This window comes from Rhinopithecus bieti, unplaced genomic scaffold (genome assembly GCF_001698545.2).
Source record: "Rhinopithecus bieti isolate Rb0 unplaced genomic scaffold, ASM169854v2 scaffold_39703, whole genome shotgun sequence".
NCBI classification, from domain to species: domain Eukaryota; kingdom Metazoa; phylum Chordata; class Mammalia; order Primates; family Cercopithecidae; genus Rhinopithecus; species Rhinopithecus bieti.
This window is the reverse complement of record NW_016816905.1, coordinates 2,136,659-2,153,639: the sequence shown is the minus strand read 5'-3', so window position 1 is coordinate 2,153,639 and position 16,981 is coordinate 2,136,659. Positions and strand designations below refer to the sequence as shown.

General features: G+C 39.6%; 1 protein-coding gene across 1 annotated transcript in view; it reads right to left on the bottom strand.

The window, feature by feature from the left end:
- Positions 1-16,981, bottom strand: part of ANK3 (ankyrin 3) — a 366,065-nt gene that overhangs the window by 158,401 nt on the left and 190,683 nt on the right. Inside the window, 5 exon segments of the mRNA XM_017855490.1 lie at positions 2,000-2,197; positions 11,837-11,935; positions 12,218-12,316; positions 14,027-14,224; positions 15,816-15,914. Coding sequence (XP_017710979.1) covers positions 2,000-2,197; positions 11,837-11,935; positions 12,218-12,316; positions 14,027-14,224; positions 15,816-15,914 — 693 coding nt within the window.

Below are 16,981 nucleotides of genomic sequence, written 5' to 3'. Positions count from 1 at the left end.
TAAGGTGAATTCAAGGCTGGGTATATATTGTACCAGTTGGCTGCAGGATTTTGAAGAAACAAAGTCAGTCACACTGCAGTTTGGTATCAAACCTACTGGAAATATTCAATGTAAACCAATTGTGAAAGTACTACGTTGTTTCTGGAAGAACTGGTGAAATACAATATTATGGGCTCAGAAGAGAAAATACACTCTGATACCAGCATGTGCTTCAATTTGGGAAACAAAAGGTCCTCTTTGTCATAAAGACAAGTCGAGTTTTGAGGCAAGCCATTACAATTCTTGTCTCTAAATTGGTATATACAACTACAGAAAATTCAAAAGATCAAACAAATCTTAACTATAATGACTATTATGAAATTGCCTTGTTATTCCCATTAATGCTGAGACATGCACTCATAAAAGGAATGTTTAACAAGAAAAAAAAATTAAAAAAATTAAAAAAATTTTGCTCTGTAATGACCAAAAAAGATTTTCACAATACTAAAACTAAAAAAACATATCCCTGGTCTCCTGTATATGTCTTTTGGTCTACAGAATTTGTTAAATAATAAACTTGAGAATTCAGATTGATATGGAGTAAACTTTTCCAAAATTATAAAATTCTAAAATTAAAAAAATATTTTTTCTTAGTCAAAAAAGTGTGGAATGTTATCTCAGTGAATCCTCACAGCATCTCCTAAAGTCAGTATTATTATCTCCACGTACTAAAGGACAAAACTGAGCCTCAGAGAGGTGATAGAAGTTGCCTGAATGACACAGGAAGAATCTGACTTAGGATTCAAACTCTCTGTGATTTCAAAACACACACACATGTGTTAAAAGTATTTAAATTACTTGTTATTTGTCAACGTAAGACTATTGCTATTTTGAAACCCTACTCCAATATCTGAGCTAGGGCTGAGAAATATCATAGCTATGCCCACACCCAGCAGGCAGAAGAGAAGCTAAATGCCAGAGAGTGGAGGTTATCATGAATCTGAGGGCCCTTTTGCATGGTTTCCTATTATCTGAAGATATAGAAACACCTGTCTTGTGTTTTGGGCAAATCTTAATGAGCAATTCAGCAAAGCTAAATTCTTTGATACATACAGGGAGAGGCAGTAACTTCATTAACATGTTTCTGGTTAATTGTGGGCTGAACTTTCACTTTGCTTGACAAAACTCTAGTCTTTTCTTTATGAGTAATGAGGATATCAAAGATGACAGCATGGGTGTTTGAAGAGTTTAGGGAACAGTCTTCACAAGTTCCTTCAAAATTGCCAACAACTTCCCCTATCTACTCCATAAAATAGCTATGCTAAATTTGTTATTAAAATGAACTCACGAAGGCAGCAATATTTCCCATTTCTCTTTGTAACCTAGAACTTAAAAACAGATGAGCAAGGAGCAGGACCCCAAAAATGTTCGTGGAATAAAGCAATGGGCTACAATTTGCAACTACTTATTTGCTATATTATGGTGAAGTAACAATGGTGCTCTTTGAATTAACATTATAACAAAACTTTATGTTACTACAAAAACTTCCTGGACTTCATTTTTATGGCTATATGTATATAGAGTCACCTGCAAATACACTCATTGTCTGACTGAATTATCTGAATTATTTATTTACCATTATCTTTCTCTCTCTCTCTTTTTTTTCTTTAAAGACACAGGGTCTCACTCTGTCACCCAGGCTGGAGTATAAAGAAGCAATCACGGCTCACTGCAGCCTCGATCTTCTGGGCTCCAGCAGTCCACCTGCCTTGCCTTCCCAAAGCGCTGGCATTAAATGCCTGAGCCAGAGCAACTGGCCCTATTGACTGTTTTTCTTATTGTTTAAATAGATTGTTTCCAAATTTTTGCTCTGTTAAGTAACACTTTGGTAAACAACTTTGGTGCAATATTATCCTTTACACATCCTATTTGACCCAGATCTTCTGTGAATTCTTAGTGACCTTTCTGAGGGGTGAGGTTTTGGTGTGCTGCACGCTTTGTCAAGAAAGAAGTGGGTTACCTTATTGCTCAGGTTGACATTCGCATTTCTACTAAGGAGCAGTGACACCATGTCCACATGCCCCTCCTGAGCTGCGAGATGGACGGAAGCAATTCCTTGCCGGGTAACTGCGTTGGCATCAGCACCATATTCCAGCAGAGTTGTTGCTATGTCCATCTGGTTCTTTTTGGCAGCGATGTGCAGTGGCGTATAACCATTCTGTCAACACAAATCACTTGGTCACTTGCCCAGGAACAAGATAAAAATGTATACGGTGCATTTTCAAATAGTATATGTCTCTTTCTAGTGGTTTTCTATGATTGCTTAAGAAATCATGATTAAGTAAGCAGATACTGGTAAACCAAGTGATACTATGAATATAGTGCCCTCATGTCTCCTGCATTCCTAAGTAGGAAAAACATAATTTAATATGGACATTTTATTTAATTATTTATTTATTTTATTTTATATTTTGAGACGGAGTCTCACTCTTCGCCCAGGCTGGACTGCAGTGGCGCCATCTCAGCTCACTGCAAGCTCCGCTTCCCGGGTTCACGCCATTCTCCTGCCTCAGCCTCTTGAGTTGCTGGGACTACAGGCGCCCGCCACCATGCCCGGCTAATTTTTTGTATTTTTAGTAGAGACGGGGTTTCACCGTGTTAGCCAGGATGGTCTTGATCTTCTGACCTCCCGATCCTCCCGCCTCGGCCTCCCAAAGTGCTGGGATTACAGGCGTGAGCCACTGCGCCCGGCTTAACATGGACATTTTAAGCAAAAAGAGTTGGAGTATTATTGGTTTTCCAAAAGGAATATAGATTTCCCTTTTACAGGAAGTTATGTTACAACATGCTCAATAATTACTTGCTTTATTTAAATTGAGGACAGGAGGAAGAAGCAACAAACAATCAGTTATCACTAGGGCATGTTCAGAGCCATTCATTCTTTTATTTAAAAAAAATACCTTTAATGGCCATCTATTGCTTACAAGTTGAAATTTTTAATGTTCATGGAAGTTAAGACACTATAATCTCTTCTCATTTGGCCCTTTGATTTCCTCCTTTACAAAACTTGTCTTTATGCTGGTCTGTCATCCTGCACATCCCCCAAACAGAATATAGTCTCATGTTTCTCTGTCTTGCCTTACTCTACAAGAATGCTTTTCCCTAACAGGCCCAGGAGCCAGCATCTGTCAGCTGAAAATTCAGCTCAAGGGTCACACCCTCCGTGAGGTTTTTTATTTCTTCCCACCCCTCAAGCCTCAACCCCTACGCCCAACCCTGACTGACTCTTATCAAAGTCCTGGGGATATTTACTGGTACTCTTTTGTTTACTTATCTATCCCCTCCTACTAAATATACATTTGTTAAGGGCACATATTGTGTTATATTTGTCTTTGTGTCTCTCTAGTGCCTCACAATAACTGCCATGTATTAATTACAGGAAGAAAGGAATCCTCAGATTTTGAATCAAGAGTACCAGAGCTTGCAGCACATTCTGGCATCCTTCTCTTGCCTAACCCCTGATAACCACAGAGAGACAATCAAGATTCCCTTGATAAACTGTTGGTCAGCTGTGCCTCAGGAGCCATCAGGGTCTCCTGCCCCAAGAAAGAGTTTTGGGGGATGTTGCCCTGGTTCACAGTCACTTACAAGAAGTGCAAGATTACATTTTGACATGGACATAAACCTGAGTATATCGAATATGCCAATGACAAATTAGAATGATTTTTCTTTTTTCCATAGACAGGAAGGTTTAGAAAAAGAAAATAGAATCTAAGAATTTATATTTGGAAGTATGATCCAAATCTGGACAATGGATCAGTCACAATCTTTTTGAGCCATGTAGAAGGATCAGAAACAACACAGAGGGTTTTGAGGGTCTGCTGCACCCAGTACTCAGCCATCCTGCTGCAATGACCCTCACATTTCAGTCACTGGCATGTCCAAGTCCAACAGCATTCCGCACTTCACAAACCCTTATATCAACCCATGAAAGTGGAAATGTCACTTCTAGACTCTTCTGAAACTAGCCTCTGCCAAACTGGATGAGCCAGGGTAAAAGAAGATTTTATATCCCTATTTTTAATTTTGACCTATTGCCATCTGAAAACCCCAGCTGCCCTGAGAAGCATTTGGCCCTCTGCTGGGACACACCCTTCAGAGACTGATGCCCTCAGAGCCAACTGCAGAGCTTTGGTCTGAGCCCAATGCTACAGTGAGTGACAGGAGGAGGCGAATTGTTTCATCTCCCCAACACTCCAGCATAAAAGAGAAAATTCACAAAGCAGCACTAAAATAGGAAATATAATTAGTCAATGTGTCTAACACTAACCTAACTACTTCAAGTGGTAAAGGCAAGATAAACTCAGAATTTAGCTTCTTATCATGTATCTTCTCTCTTCTTGCTTTTGCTATTGACATAATCTTCAGGTTAGTCACTTTTCAACCCCTAACTAAGGTAAAGCAGCTCAAGATCCCCTCACACATGAAAATCTTGTTTACTTCTAATGCCACCAAAAAGAATCCTATGTCCTAAAAAATTTTTTTAATCAAGAGAACTGCAGAAGTCAGGTATGGTGGTGCATGCCTGTAGTCTCAGCTACTTTAGAGGCTGAGGCAGGAGGATCACTTGAGCCCAGGAGCTCAAGACCACCCTGGGCAACATAGGGAGAGTCTGTCTTTAAAACTCTGAGAGAGACAGACAGACAGAGACAGGGAGAGACAGATACAGAGAGACAGAGAGACAGACAGACAGAGACAGACAGACCCAGCTCTGTAATATATGCCAATTCCAGACAAATTACTATTATTGCTCAAGGATTTATCTTGAGCTCCTTACCTGAGACACAAAGGAAAGTACAAAGCAAGGGAAAAATGACTCAGGTATTATTTTACTATGAAAAATCAATCTCAGAAAGACTTAAGAAATATCTTCAAATAATAAGCACATTTATCTTGAGGCTTATAATGGAATTTTCTAAATTTTCTAAGTTGTTTCTACTTTGTGAAAAGTAACATGATCCTCACTTGCCACACTAACAAAGGCAGATGCATCTATCAAAAGAAAAATTAAACAGCGAGTGATTCAACTGTAGTATAATTTTGACCTATATTTTTTTCCCTCTTGATGTAGAAGACAAAGTGCTTGCCACATGTGCTTTTGTATTTCAAAATTAAAAGCAAATGCAATTTAAAATTATCAAAAGTAATATGTAGCATTTAAATCATAATTGAATTTTTTTCAAGAACTTTCACAAATATACTGATCCACATCAATAGATATGTTGCATATTTTATGGAACAGAAATCTGATAAATAATACTTAAAACTTACTATCTCTTCTACAATTAGTATCCAGGTTATACCTGAACTCAAGCCAATCCTCTTGCCAGCATAAGGTCCTGCCACAGGAAATAGATTGGACTAAAATAGATTAGAGCAGCCCATCTACTTTTCAGTACCGCAATTTGTGAAACCTCATCACATTTCTAGGACATGTATGAGTAAGATAATACATTGGTAATTTTAAAAGAGAAGAAAGGAGAAGAAAGGGTAAGAAGAAGGCATCACATACTCTAAGAAAAAGGACAAAGGATGTGATTTGATGAAGAGTTAACATTGAGGTTGCTGCTGTCACATCCATATAGTAATCATGCCCTATTGAGGCTCTGTCCCTTATCTCTCACCACTGCCAGAATTCAGGAATGCCTGAACTTCCCTGGAGGAAAGAAGGCAGATTGCCTGCTCTGTATTTGTTCTCCTTTCTTTTTTAGCAAAACCAAACAAACCCCCAAACCAAAACACAAAAAATAAAAGCGAAACAAAACAAACACACAAACTTTTCTAGCAGTGTGCTCAGCACTATTTCCCAACTTTTTTTGCACATAGAAGTGGCCAGTGGGGTGTAAGGAGATGTGGTTTGGTGGAACTTCTGAGAAAGCCCTGTTGTGCTGACTTTCTTGCTGCCTGTGGCTTGAAAGTAAATTTGGCAACCAATCAACTGTCTTTGAAGGGAAAAGCCAAAGATTCATTGCAATCCCTGTTAAAATATCCACGTCATTTTTCACAGAATTAGAAAAGCAACCCTAAAATTCATAGGGAATCAAAAAGGAGCCCAAATAGCCAAAGCAATCCTAAGCAAAAAGAACAAAGCTGGAGGCATCATATTACCTAACTTCAAATTATACTACAAGGCTATAATAACCAAAACAGCATGGCACTGTTATAAAATCTATGCATAGAAAAATGGAACAGAACAGAAAACACATAAATAAAGCCACATTCCTCCAGTCAACTGATCTTTGACAAAGTTAACAAAAATAAACACAGAGAAAAGGATATCCTATTCAATAAATGATGCCTAGGAAAATTTGATAGCCACATGAAGGAAAATGAAACTGGACCCATAACTCTCACCATATACAAAAATTAACTCAAGATAGATTAAAGACTTAAATGTAATACCTGAAAATATAAAAACTCTAGAAGAAACCATAAGAAAACTCTTTTGGACATTGAACTAGGGAAAAAATTCAGAACTAAGACCTCAAAATCAAATGCAGCAAGTCAAAAAATAGACAAATGGGACTTAAGTAAACTAAAAAGCTTCTGCATAGCAAAAGAGAAAATCAATAGAGTGAACAGATACCATAGAGAATGGGAGAAAATATTCACAAACTATGCATCTGACAAAGAACTAATATCCAGGATTTATGAGGAACTCAAACAGCTCAACAAGAAAAAAAAAAAAAAATAACCCCATTAAAAGGAAGGCAAAGGACACAAACAGACATTTTGTGAAAGAAGACTCACAAATGGCCAAGAAGCATATGAAAAAATGATCATCATCACTAATCATCAGAGAAATGCAAATCAAAACCACAACTGGATACCATCTCACACAGAATAGCTGTTATAAGAAGTCAAAAATAATAGATGCTGGCAAGGATGCAGAGAAAAGGAAATGTTTATACACTGCTGATAGGAATGTAAATTAATATAACCTCTAAGGAGAATTGTAAGGAGATATCTCAAAGAACAAAAAATAGAACTACCTTTGATCCAGCAATCCTACCACTGGTTAGATATTTCCCAAAGGAAAATAAATCATTATATCAAAAAAAAAAAAAAATACTTGCACTCATATACTTATTGCAGCACCATTCACAATAGCAAAGTCCTGTAATCAACCTTAGTGTACACCAATGGATGATTAGATAAAGAATATGTGAATATGTGGGATATATACATTTTATTTATTATTATTATTTTTTTGAAACTGAGTCTCGCTGTGACACCCAGGCTGGAGTGCAGTGGTGTGATCTTGGCTCACTGCAACCTCCACCTCCTGAGTTCCAGTGATTCTCCTGCCTCAGCCTCCTGAGAAGCCAGCCACCATGCCCAGTTAATTTTTGCATTTTTAGTAGAGAAGGGGTTTCACCATGTTGGCCAGGATGGTCTCCATCTCCTGACCTTGTGGATGCTCCCGCCTCAGTCTCCCAAAGTGGTGGGGTTACAGGTGTGAGCCACTGGACCCGGCCTATTTTATTCGTTTTTAGAGCTGAGTAGTATCCCATGGTGTGTGTGTGTATACAGATATATATACATACATATAGTAGTATTCCATGATATGCACATATTGCATACCCTGTGTGTATGTATACATATATATGTATATACTCTATGTTTATAGCTGAGTGGACTATTACTCAGCTATAAAGTCTTGTTGGACAAATATAAAGCTGGAAATCAATTATATATTATATCTAATTATAATGTATATAATTTATGTGTATATACATGTATACACACATAAATACACACACACACCATGGAATACTACTCAGCTATAAAAAAGAATAAAATTACATCTTTTGCAGCAACACAGATGAAACTGGAGGCCATTATCTTAAGTAAAATAACTCAGAAAATCAAATACTGCATGTTCTTGCCTAAAAGCGAGAGCTAAATGTGTGTACATGGACATAGTGGAATAATAGACATTGGAGACTTGGAAAGGTAGGAGCATAGGAGTGGGGCGAGGGACAAAGAATTCTCTAATGGGTACAATGTACACATTCTGGGTGATGGTTACACTAAAAGCCCTGTCTTCAGCACTAGGCGATATATCCATGTAACACAACTGCACTTGTACCCCCAAACTGAGTTTTTTAAGTCACAGGGAACTTGCCTCAACACCCTATATCAACATCAACAACTGCCCCGTCTACCTCCTGACTGTTTGTGCCATGAGAAAATGGAGGCTCATCAATTTAAAGCATTGTAGCTAGGTTTTTTTTTTTTTTTTCCTAGCAGATAAAGCCAATACCTAAAATTATATGACTGGCTTTGCTTGAGATTAAAGTCTAGAAAAAGTTCCTGACCAGTACCACTGCCCCGAAGACAGGGATTGTTGGACATGTGCCAGAGATGGCATTACCCATGCTCTTATGGAAGCAATTGTGCATGGAAATGAGAATCAATGTCCCATTAGAAACACCTGTGTTTAATTGACTATAAAACTATGCCTAAGGCTAATGGAATGTTATAAAGAATTATTTAAAGGACTGCTTTTCTTTTCAAATCTTTGTAAAGGATGTTTTGCAGATAGGGAACTATGAATACGAAGTCTTGTCTGACACATATAAAGGCAAAATGAACTAGGAATATACCAACTATTGCCCTGTTTAAGTGTTATTTGTGGGCCTAGCACAGCAGCTCACGCCTGTAATCCCAGCACTTTGGGAGAACAAGGCAGGTGGATCACCTGAGGTCAGGAGTTTGAGACCAGCTGGCCAACATGGTGATACACCATCTCTACTAAATATACAAAAATTAGCTGGGTGTGGTGGTACATGCCTGTAGTCCCATCTACTTGGGAGGCTGAGGCAGGAGAATCGCTTCAACCTGGGAGGCAGAGGTTTCAGTGAGCCGAGATCGAGCCACTGCACTCCAGCCTGGGTGACAAAAAAAAAAAAAAAAAAAAAAAAAATTATTTGTGAGCAGAAAGAGAGATTGGAGTCACCTGCTATACTAATTGCTTTATAACTTTGGTCAATTTTACACTGCTTTTTGTGCCAAAGTTACTATTCTCATTCAAGGAAAAAATAGTTCACTTACTAATTATTTACTTGTTATCTCTGAAGGACGAAGGACTTGGGGTTACTTATACATAGGTCAAGGTAGCTCACCCCTGTAATCCCAGCACTTTGGGAGGCCAAGGTGGGAGGATCACTTGAGGTTGGGAGTTCAAGACCAGCCTGGTCAACACGGTGAAACCCCATCTCTACTAAAATACAAAATTAGCTGGGCATGGTGGCACACGCCTGTAATCCCAGCTACTTAGGAGGCTGAGACAGGAGAATTGCTTGAACCCAGGAGGTGGAGGTTGCAGCGAGCCAAGATCGTGCCACTGTNTATAACTTTGGTCAATTTTACACTGCTTTTTGTGCCAAAGTTACTATTCTCATTCAAGGAAAAAATAGTTCACTTACTAATTATTTACTTGTTATCTCTGAAGGACGAAGGACTTGGGGTTACTTATACATAGGTCAAGGTAGCTCACCCCTGTAATCCCAGCACTTTGGGAGGCCAAGGTGGGAGGATCACTTGAGGTTGGGAGTTCAAGACCAGCCTGGTCAACACGGTGAAACCCCATCTCTACTAAAAATACAAAAATTAGCTGGGCATGGTGGCACACGCCTGTAATCCCAGCTACTTAGGAGGCTGAGACAGGAGAATTGCTTGAACCCAGGAGGTGGAGGTTGCAGCGAGCCAAGATCGTGCCACTGTACTCCAGTCTGGGTGACAGCGAGATTCCATCTCAAAAAAAAAAAAAAAAAAAAAAAAAAGAAAAGAAAAGAAAAGGAAAAGAAAAGGAAAGTAGCACACACATACAGGGGTAAAAATGAAATGAAATAAAATGTACAACCATTAAATTCCTTACAAATCTTTCTCCTTAAAATTATGCTAAAATATCATAACAAAAGTTCCCATTTAAAGCATTTTTCAGTGTACAGGTCAGTAGTATTAAGTACTGTGTATTCAACGTTGTTCTCCAACCATCACTATTATCCATCTCCAGAACTTTTTAGTCTTCCTAATTGAGACTCTGTATCCATTAAACATTAACTCCCCATTCCCTTCTCCTTCTACCTTTGACATCCACCATCCTCTGTCTGTCTCCATAAATTTACTACTCTATGTACTTCATATAAGTCGAATCACACATCTGTCCTATTGTGACTGGCTTACTTAGCACAATGTCTTCAAGATTCCTCCACGTATTATAGTAGCGTATGTCAGAATTTCCTTCCTTTTAAAGGCTAAATAATATTCCCTGTGTGTATATGCGCAGTGAGTATATGCATTCATCCATCAATGAATATTTGGGTTGTTTCCACCTTTTGGCTATCATGAATAATGCTGCTATATCTTTTTTTCAGGATAAAAGTTTTATCAAGTCAAGTCATGGTTTTGTAATAGAAAGAATGTTTGTCAGGGTCAGAAATTATGGAGGGGAAAGCTACATTTAGATTAAAAGCAAAGTTGGGAGTTTGATTTTGAATCTGAGATTTCATTTTAGATTTTTAGGTATAATTCTGGAGAGGATGGGGCAGAAAATGATTGAAAGTTTCCAGGAAGAAATATCTATCGAAGATAACATACTCTCTAAACGGAGAGAGTACCCAAAAGTTGGTCTCTTAGTGTATCTAAAGTAATCTAGAACAACCCTGGTTCATTCATCTGTGTATACAATCATGTGATCTAAACATTAGGTTTAAAGGAGAGCACTGCAGCTGCCCCTACATGGAACAGTAAGTCAAAGATGTAAAAAGCATAAGGGAGGCCGGGCGCAGTGGCTCACGCCTGTGATCCCAGCACTTTGGGAGGCTGAGATAGGTGGATCACAAGGTCAGGAGATCAAGACCATCCTGGTTACGGTGAAACCCAGTCTCTACTAAAAATACAAAAAATTAGCCCTGCATGGTGGTGGGCACCTGTAGTCCCAGTTACTCGGGAGGCTGAGGCAGGAGAATGGCGTGAACCTGGGAGGCAGAGCTTGCAGTGAGCTGAGATGGCACCACCACATAGGTCTCCAAAAATAAATTTAAAAAAAGCATAAGGAGCATAAGGGATACTCAAGGGTCCTTCAACCAATAGTGTTTAGCGAAATAACTGAACACTGAAATGGTGGTTTGCATCATTTCAGTGTTCTCTGATCATAGCCACCTGCTCAACAATAGGAAGCATATTAAAGCAATGGCACTCTATTAACCTGTCTTTAAGGAAGCTCTTCTTTATGATTTGTCCCTCAAATTAGATTACTAAAATAATAACATAGCTATATACCCACTCAGTTTCTCTCTTTTCTTAGAAATCTAAGTTGTCTACTGATCAAAAATGTCCTAACAATAAAGATCCTCCTTAGCAATAATAAAAACACACATGTAAAATCTCTCAACCTATTTTACTAAATTCAAATAAACAACTTGAAGGCAATTAGATGGCCAGAAAAATGTAACACATATTTCATAATTCTGACAAATCAGAACTTTCTTACTCCCTCAGGCTGTGCTTATGTTTTTCATCTGGCTAAAGAGTGTTCCAGCTCTCCTTCCTCCAGGAGGTCCTGGATTGTCAAAGACAATCAACTGACAAGTAAATATTTCCTGAGCATCTACCATATTAGCAGACTAAATCACTGAAGGCACAGACGTCCTAAGGTGCTTCTATTTCTGTGATTTTTTTAGTGGTGCCTAAACTAGGAGGGTGCTCCTGGTGAAGCAGGAGTAGATGTGCAGATAGAGACTGATAGACCTTACCCATCAGTCTCCTTAGGCTGTGGAATTATAGGTACCTTTGCGGCTGCGTGAGGTGAGGCTCCTTGGTCCAAAAGCAGAAGGGCCACTTTCTGATTATCGTAATGTGCAGCTACATGCAGTGGGGTTAGCCCGCTCTGAAAACATGTGCAGAAACAATAACCAGTGTCAAAGGTGTCTTAATACCAGAGGCCTAGATTGAGTAAATGAGATTAGATTGGACACAACATAGGGCATATTTACATCCCGGTTTCCACAGTACTTGGACCCCAGCATTACCTTTTATTTCCCAAGTGCTCTTCATCCTAGTGGGACTTAAATATTTAGTTACAACTCGGGTGGCCATTAGTGAATATTAGCAAGTGTGTGTTTTGTGATCGTGGAAGTGGCCTGCTTCAGGGTGGCTGGTGACCTCTTACCTTCCCAGCAGCATCTGGAGATGCACTTTTCTGTAGCAGGAGATTGGCAACTTCAAGCTTTCCATATTTTGCTGCCACGTGGAGAGGGGTAAATCCTTTCTGAAAAAAAAAGAACCATAAACATAATGAACAATAGAAATGATGTAAGGAAAACACACACAAAACCCAAACCAAACAACAAACAAAAAGATATGACATAAGGGCACTGCCTTCCAGAACTGATTACTTATTCTAGTGATGATGAGCAGTGAAGTCTGCATTTAAAGTCCCAGACTCATAGATAAGAGTTCAAGAGCCTTCTTATCGACAGGGTGTGAGTACAACATACCAGGATACCTAATCTTTCTCCCTTCTGCTGACTGAACCACGACATGCTATTGGTTCTGGGAGTCATCAGGTATCTCACCAGGATGAAGTTGGAAAGCTGGATCTGGGGCTTATTCTAGAACTGCTTTAAGAGTTTCATATTGTGGGAAGAATAAGTTAGAGGGTCCCAGACTCAGTTTGGAGGGTTTGGGAAAATCCAGGGGAAGTCTGAACCTCTCACAATCTCATATCACCAGACCGGACACTTTCTCTTCTTCTTTCCCTGTTTCTCCACGTATACACAATCCTTATGTGTCCTCTAGTCTTCAGGAGGAGTCAGAAATTCTCTCACCTTTAACACCAGAGGTGAACTGAACAATGACATGGTTTTAGAATGATGAGATGCCTATTCTGTAGGTGAACTGAATAATCACACATGGACAAACATGCAACAATTGGATGTTAATAGCTGAGTGGCTGCTCCCTCAGGCTTCCAACTCCTACAAGAATCTGTGTATCAACCAGCCAATCAGCACACTGTTGTGGGGGTCCCAATCATGAGTCAGGGATTAGAGGGTCATCAGCACATTCGACCTCATGAGACTACAGCAAACTAAAAGGAATGTGCAGCTGGTATGGTGAAATGCCTGAACACTCAAGACTCCATCACCCATTGCTCTGTTTCACATCAAATGAGCTTCCTGAACTTGCATCTCAACTCTATTGAAGAGCCCAAAGAATCACAAGAAATGAAATTTGAGGTAGTCATCATTTATCCTGATAGTTCTCTATTTGTAATTATCTTCTATATTGATTACACATTAATCTTTCTTATCTGCATCCAAATAAAAGAGTGCAGTACCAGTTACTAGCTTTGGAAGGCGCACCACAAGCCAATTCATCTTGCTATCACACTTGCTAGGCTTATGTAGCATCACAAGAAAAATGAGCTCCAAATTTTGCATTCTGCACATGCAGAGCAACTGTTTATGTTAGGGTATTACTCTAAGGCATCAGAGTTGAGATAAAAATAAATCAAACCATAAATCAGACAAGACAATAATGACAACAGAAAGAACAAAAACAAACAAAAACAACCCCAAGAAAAATTCACTGCCAGTTTTCCAAGTGTTATAAAAGCATCTACCAACCAAGCTGTGATAGCGTGGTTTGTGTGCTCGGCCTGAGCATTTTGCTAATCTGTAGCTCTGTTTTTAAACTAAAATTTAAGGCCATCAAATAACTTACAAGAAGTCTGACTCTGGATATCAGTAAGGTTTCATTGGAAGATAATGTACTAAGAAACTTAAGGCAAAAAAACCCGCACAAAATACTATCAGTTACCCTCTCCCATCACAGAGCTTTGCTGGCCATATTAATGACTACCGTGGGATTGCAAGAATAGATGCTGTTGTGAGGCTTCTGGACCTGTGACTGTGCTGGGAACTGTAAGGAAGATGTATTTGGGGGAACAGAGCAGGATTCTGAGATACGCTTTCATACCTTTGTTGTTATAGATAAAGATGCTCCATGATCCAAAAGGAATGCGGCCACATCCTCATGCCCTTCTCGGGCGGAAAGGTGAAGTGGGGTGTACCCAGAAGTTGTGGCTGCATTTGGAGATGCTCCTTGCTGCAATAACTGTTGTACTATGTCTGCTTTCCCCAGTCGGGCTGAAATGTGGAGTGGGGTTTGGTCGTCCTAAACAGCAAGGTAGAAATGTAAGGCTGATGAGCTGAGGAAACAATGGTGCCTTTATGAAAAATTCACGGAACATTTGCTGCTTGATGTAAGAGGTACAATCAATTTTTTGAGTCAATGCTAAAAAAACTCATTTGTCTTTTTCTTCAGTGTTCAGAAATGAGGAGATGGTAGCTTTAAGCTCATTAAATACCTTTGGAGAGTGAACCATTAATAAGAAAACCATGAAAGGCAGTTCTGTCTATAAATGACCCCCCAACAACACCTGCACAGAGAATCAAATTTGAACTTTAATTGCTCCTTCTTTGGGAGATAAGACAATGTATCCTAGTAAAACTCATATACCTGGGAGGGATATTATACCTCCACACCAGTTATTATCCACTCACATGGAATGAATTATTTTGTTGGTTCTGTCTTCCCATAGACAAACACAGAGTGTGAGGAAGGCAGTGTAGGGTTGCGCAGTATACCTGTGCAAAGGCTCCCAGCCGAAGGGTCAGCAGGGGCTGATGCCCTCTGCTTGCCAAGCTGTGTATCCTGGTATGGGCTGCATCTGTCTAGACTGGAGAGCCACATCACTACAGTTCATCCAAAGGCAGGAGGTACTCATCAAGTCCCGATCCCCTTGGGTCTAATCCCCAAGTGGGAGGTGCAAATCATCTTAATTTGCTCAAAGATCCCTGTGGTAGTCCTCGAAATAGAAATTCTCTACTGAATTGTGATAAGGTTGAGGTAAATAGTTTAAGCAGGAAAGGTAGAGAAAAGAGGCTAGAATAGAGGACACCATTTTGGAAGAATAAGGAGGACGAGGGTCAATGTCAAAGTAAGAGGGGCTATCTAACCAGTAGGAAGCATGAGAGGAGTTAGGGAGATGCCGCAAGAGAGAAGAGGAATATTGAAAGCAGAAAAAAATAGGTGCCAAGGAAAAATCTCGTATACTGCTACTACTGCCACCCCTTAACTTGAAACTAGAGACTGCAGACTGTGCAAATGTATATTTACATATTGTAGGTTGAAATTAAATGGTTTATGATTCTGGACCTGAACTGCCATTCTGATAACCAGACCAAACTATCCATCCCTATAGCAGCAGATAAGTGGGTTTCTCCTGCAGGTGAAATACAAGGCCAATTCTGAAGTGGCCAAACAGCTTGTGTAGAAAAAAATAAAATCCCCCATTTTCCTTTTGTGGCTGTTGACAGCTGACTTACAAGTCAACCAAAAAAGCTCAGTTATTCTTCTAGGTTGTGATTGTTCTAGAAGCTTTGTGCATAAGCCCTTCTCCACGGAGTGTGAAGAACTTTGGACCAAGTCTAGATTCAGTCCCCAACCTGTTAGGGACTAGCCATGTGCTGACAGTTCCAGGCACAAGTTCTCATCTCATCCTATTTCATTTTGTTAAATAATCGAATGAACAAATGTGGAGGGAAGGGATTTTTCACAGTGTTACTTGGGTAGGGACTTTCCTTATTGGAGGTTGTTCACTATTTTAAAGTATTTTGAAAGACAGCATATATATACTTAAAAGTTTTATGAAAATCAAAGGATTTTTCCTCAGTTTCAAACACTTTTCAAGTATTGCGCATACCTTAGCTTTAGCTTCTACCTGAGCTCCGTCTTGTACCAGATACCGCACAACTTCAGCTTGGCCGGAGCGAGCTGCCATGTGCAGTGCTGTTTCTCCTCTCTAGGGAACATGAGCCAAAGTAAATTAGCTGCAGCTCTGAAGAAGAGTGGAGTATTTTATTTGGCATAAAGCTTATGATGGACTTTTTTCAAAAATAAAAAATAGTCCTAAGCACTTCCTTATTGAAAAGCTAGGAAGTCAAATGCATAAGAATTTCACAGGAACCTGGTCCATGAGGCAAAGACTTTGGCATAAGCCTAGGGAGTCTTGTCACCCACTGTACCAGGGGCGCTGCTCAGTAACCTAAATGTGGCCTCCCTTGGGGCTGGAAAGGCAAGTGCTCATAGGAGCCAAGCAGGCGGGTGAGTGAGTGCAGCTGGGCAGATGTGGAGTGCTTGAGAGAGCCCACACCTGCGCTGAAGCAGGCAGCCACCCCCCCCCACACACACCCCCAACATCTGCAGCTCGTGGCTGTCACTATGCAGGATGCCAACCTTACCATGCCACACTATGCAACTTTTCAAAAGAAGTGGCAGTCTGGATTTAATATAAATTTTCCTACTCCTAAATATTGACCATAAATTCAGAATTAAAAACAAAACACTACATGGAAAACATAAACATAGCCAAGGGCCGGATTTGGCTTGTCAACAGTTGGTTTGCATTTCCTGTTTGATCTGAACAGATCAATATCTTCGTCTTTGGACATTTTTCCCAGTGGATCATTTTCTTTGCCCTGGACCACCCTCCCGCTATTTTTTCACCAAGTAGATTCTAATTCAGATTACTTCTTCACTTGATTAAAAATGAAAATGATATTAGAAACAGATACACTGAAATGGACAAAAATAAAAACGAAATATATTCTCTCACATAGGTGATGCTCACTTTTAAACTGCCTTTATAAATTGAGCTTTGCTTTATAGGCCACCTACTTCCATGGAAGGACACGTGAAGACAGATTCCACAGGAAACTGGTGGATTGTGTTTATTGGAAGGGTGTTGAGGATGTCGTTTAGTGTATTACTCAGTGTTCCCTCTACGAATGAAAACATTCTCTGCAATTAGTACCAGGAAAGACTGTATTTCATCTGAGAAGCTGGTCTATTTCTATGTTTTGGTTGTGC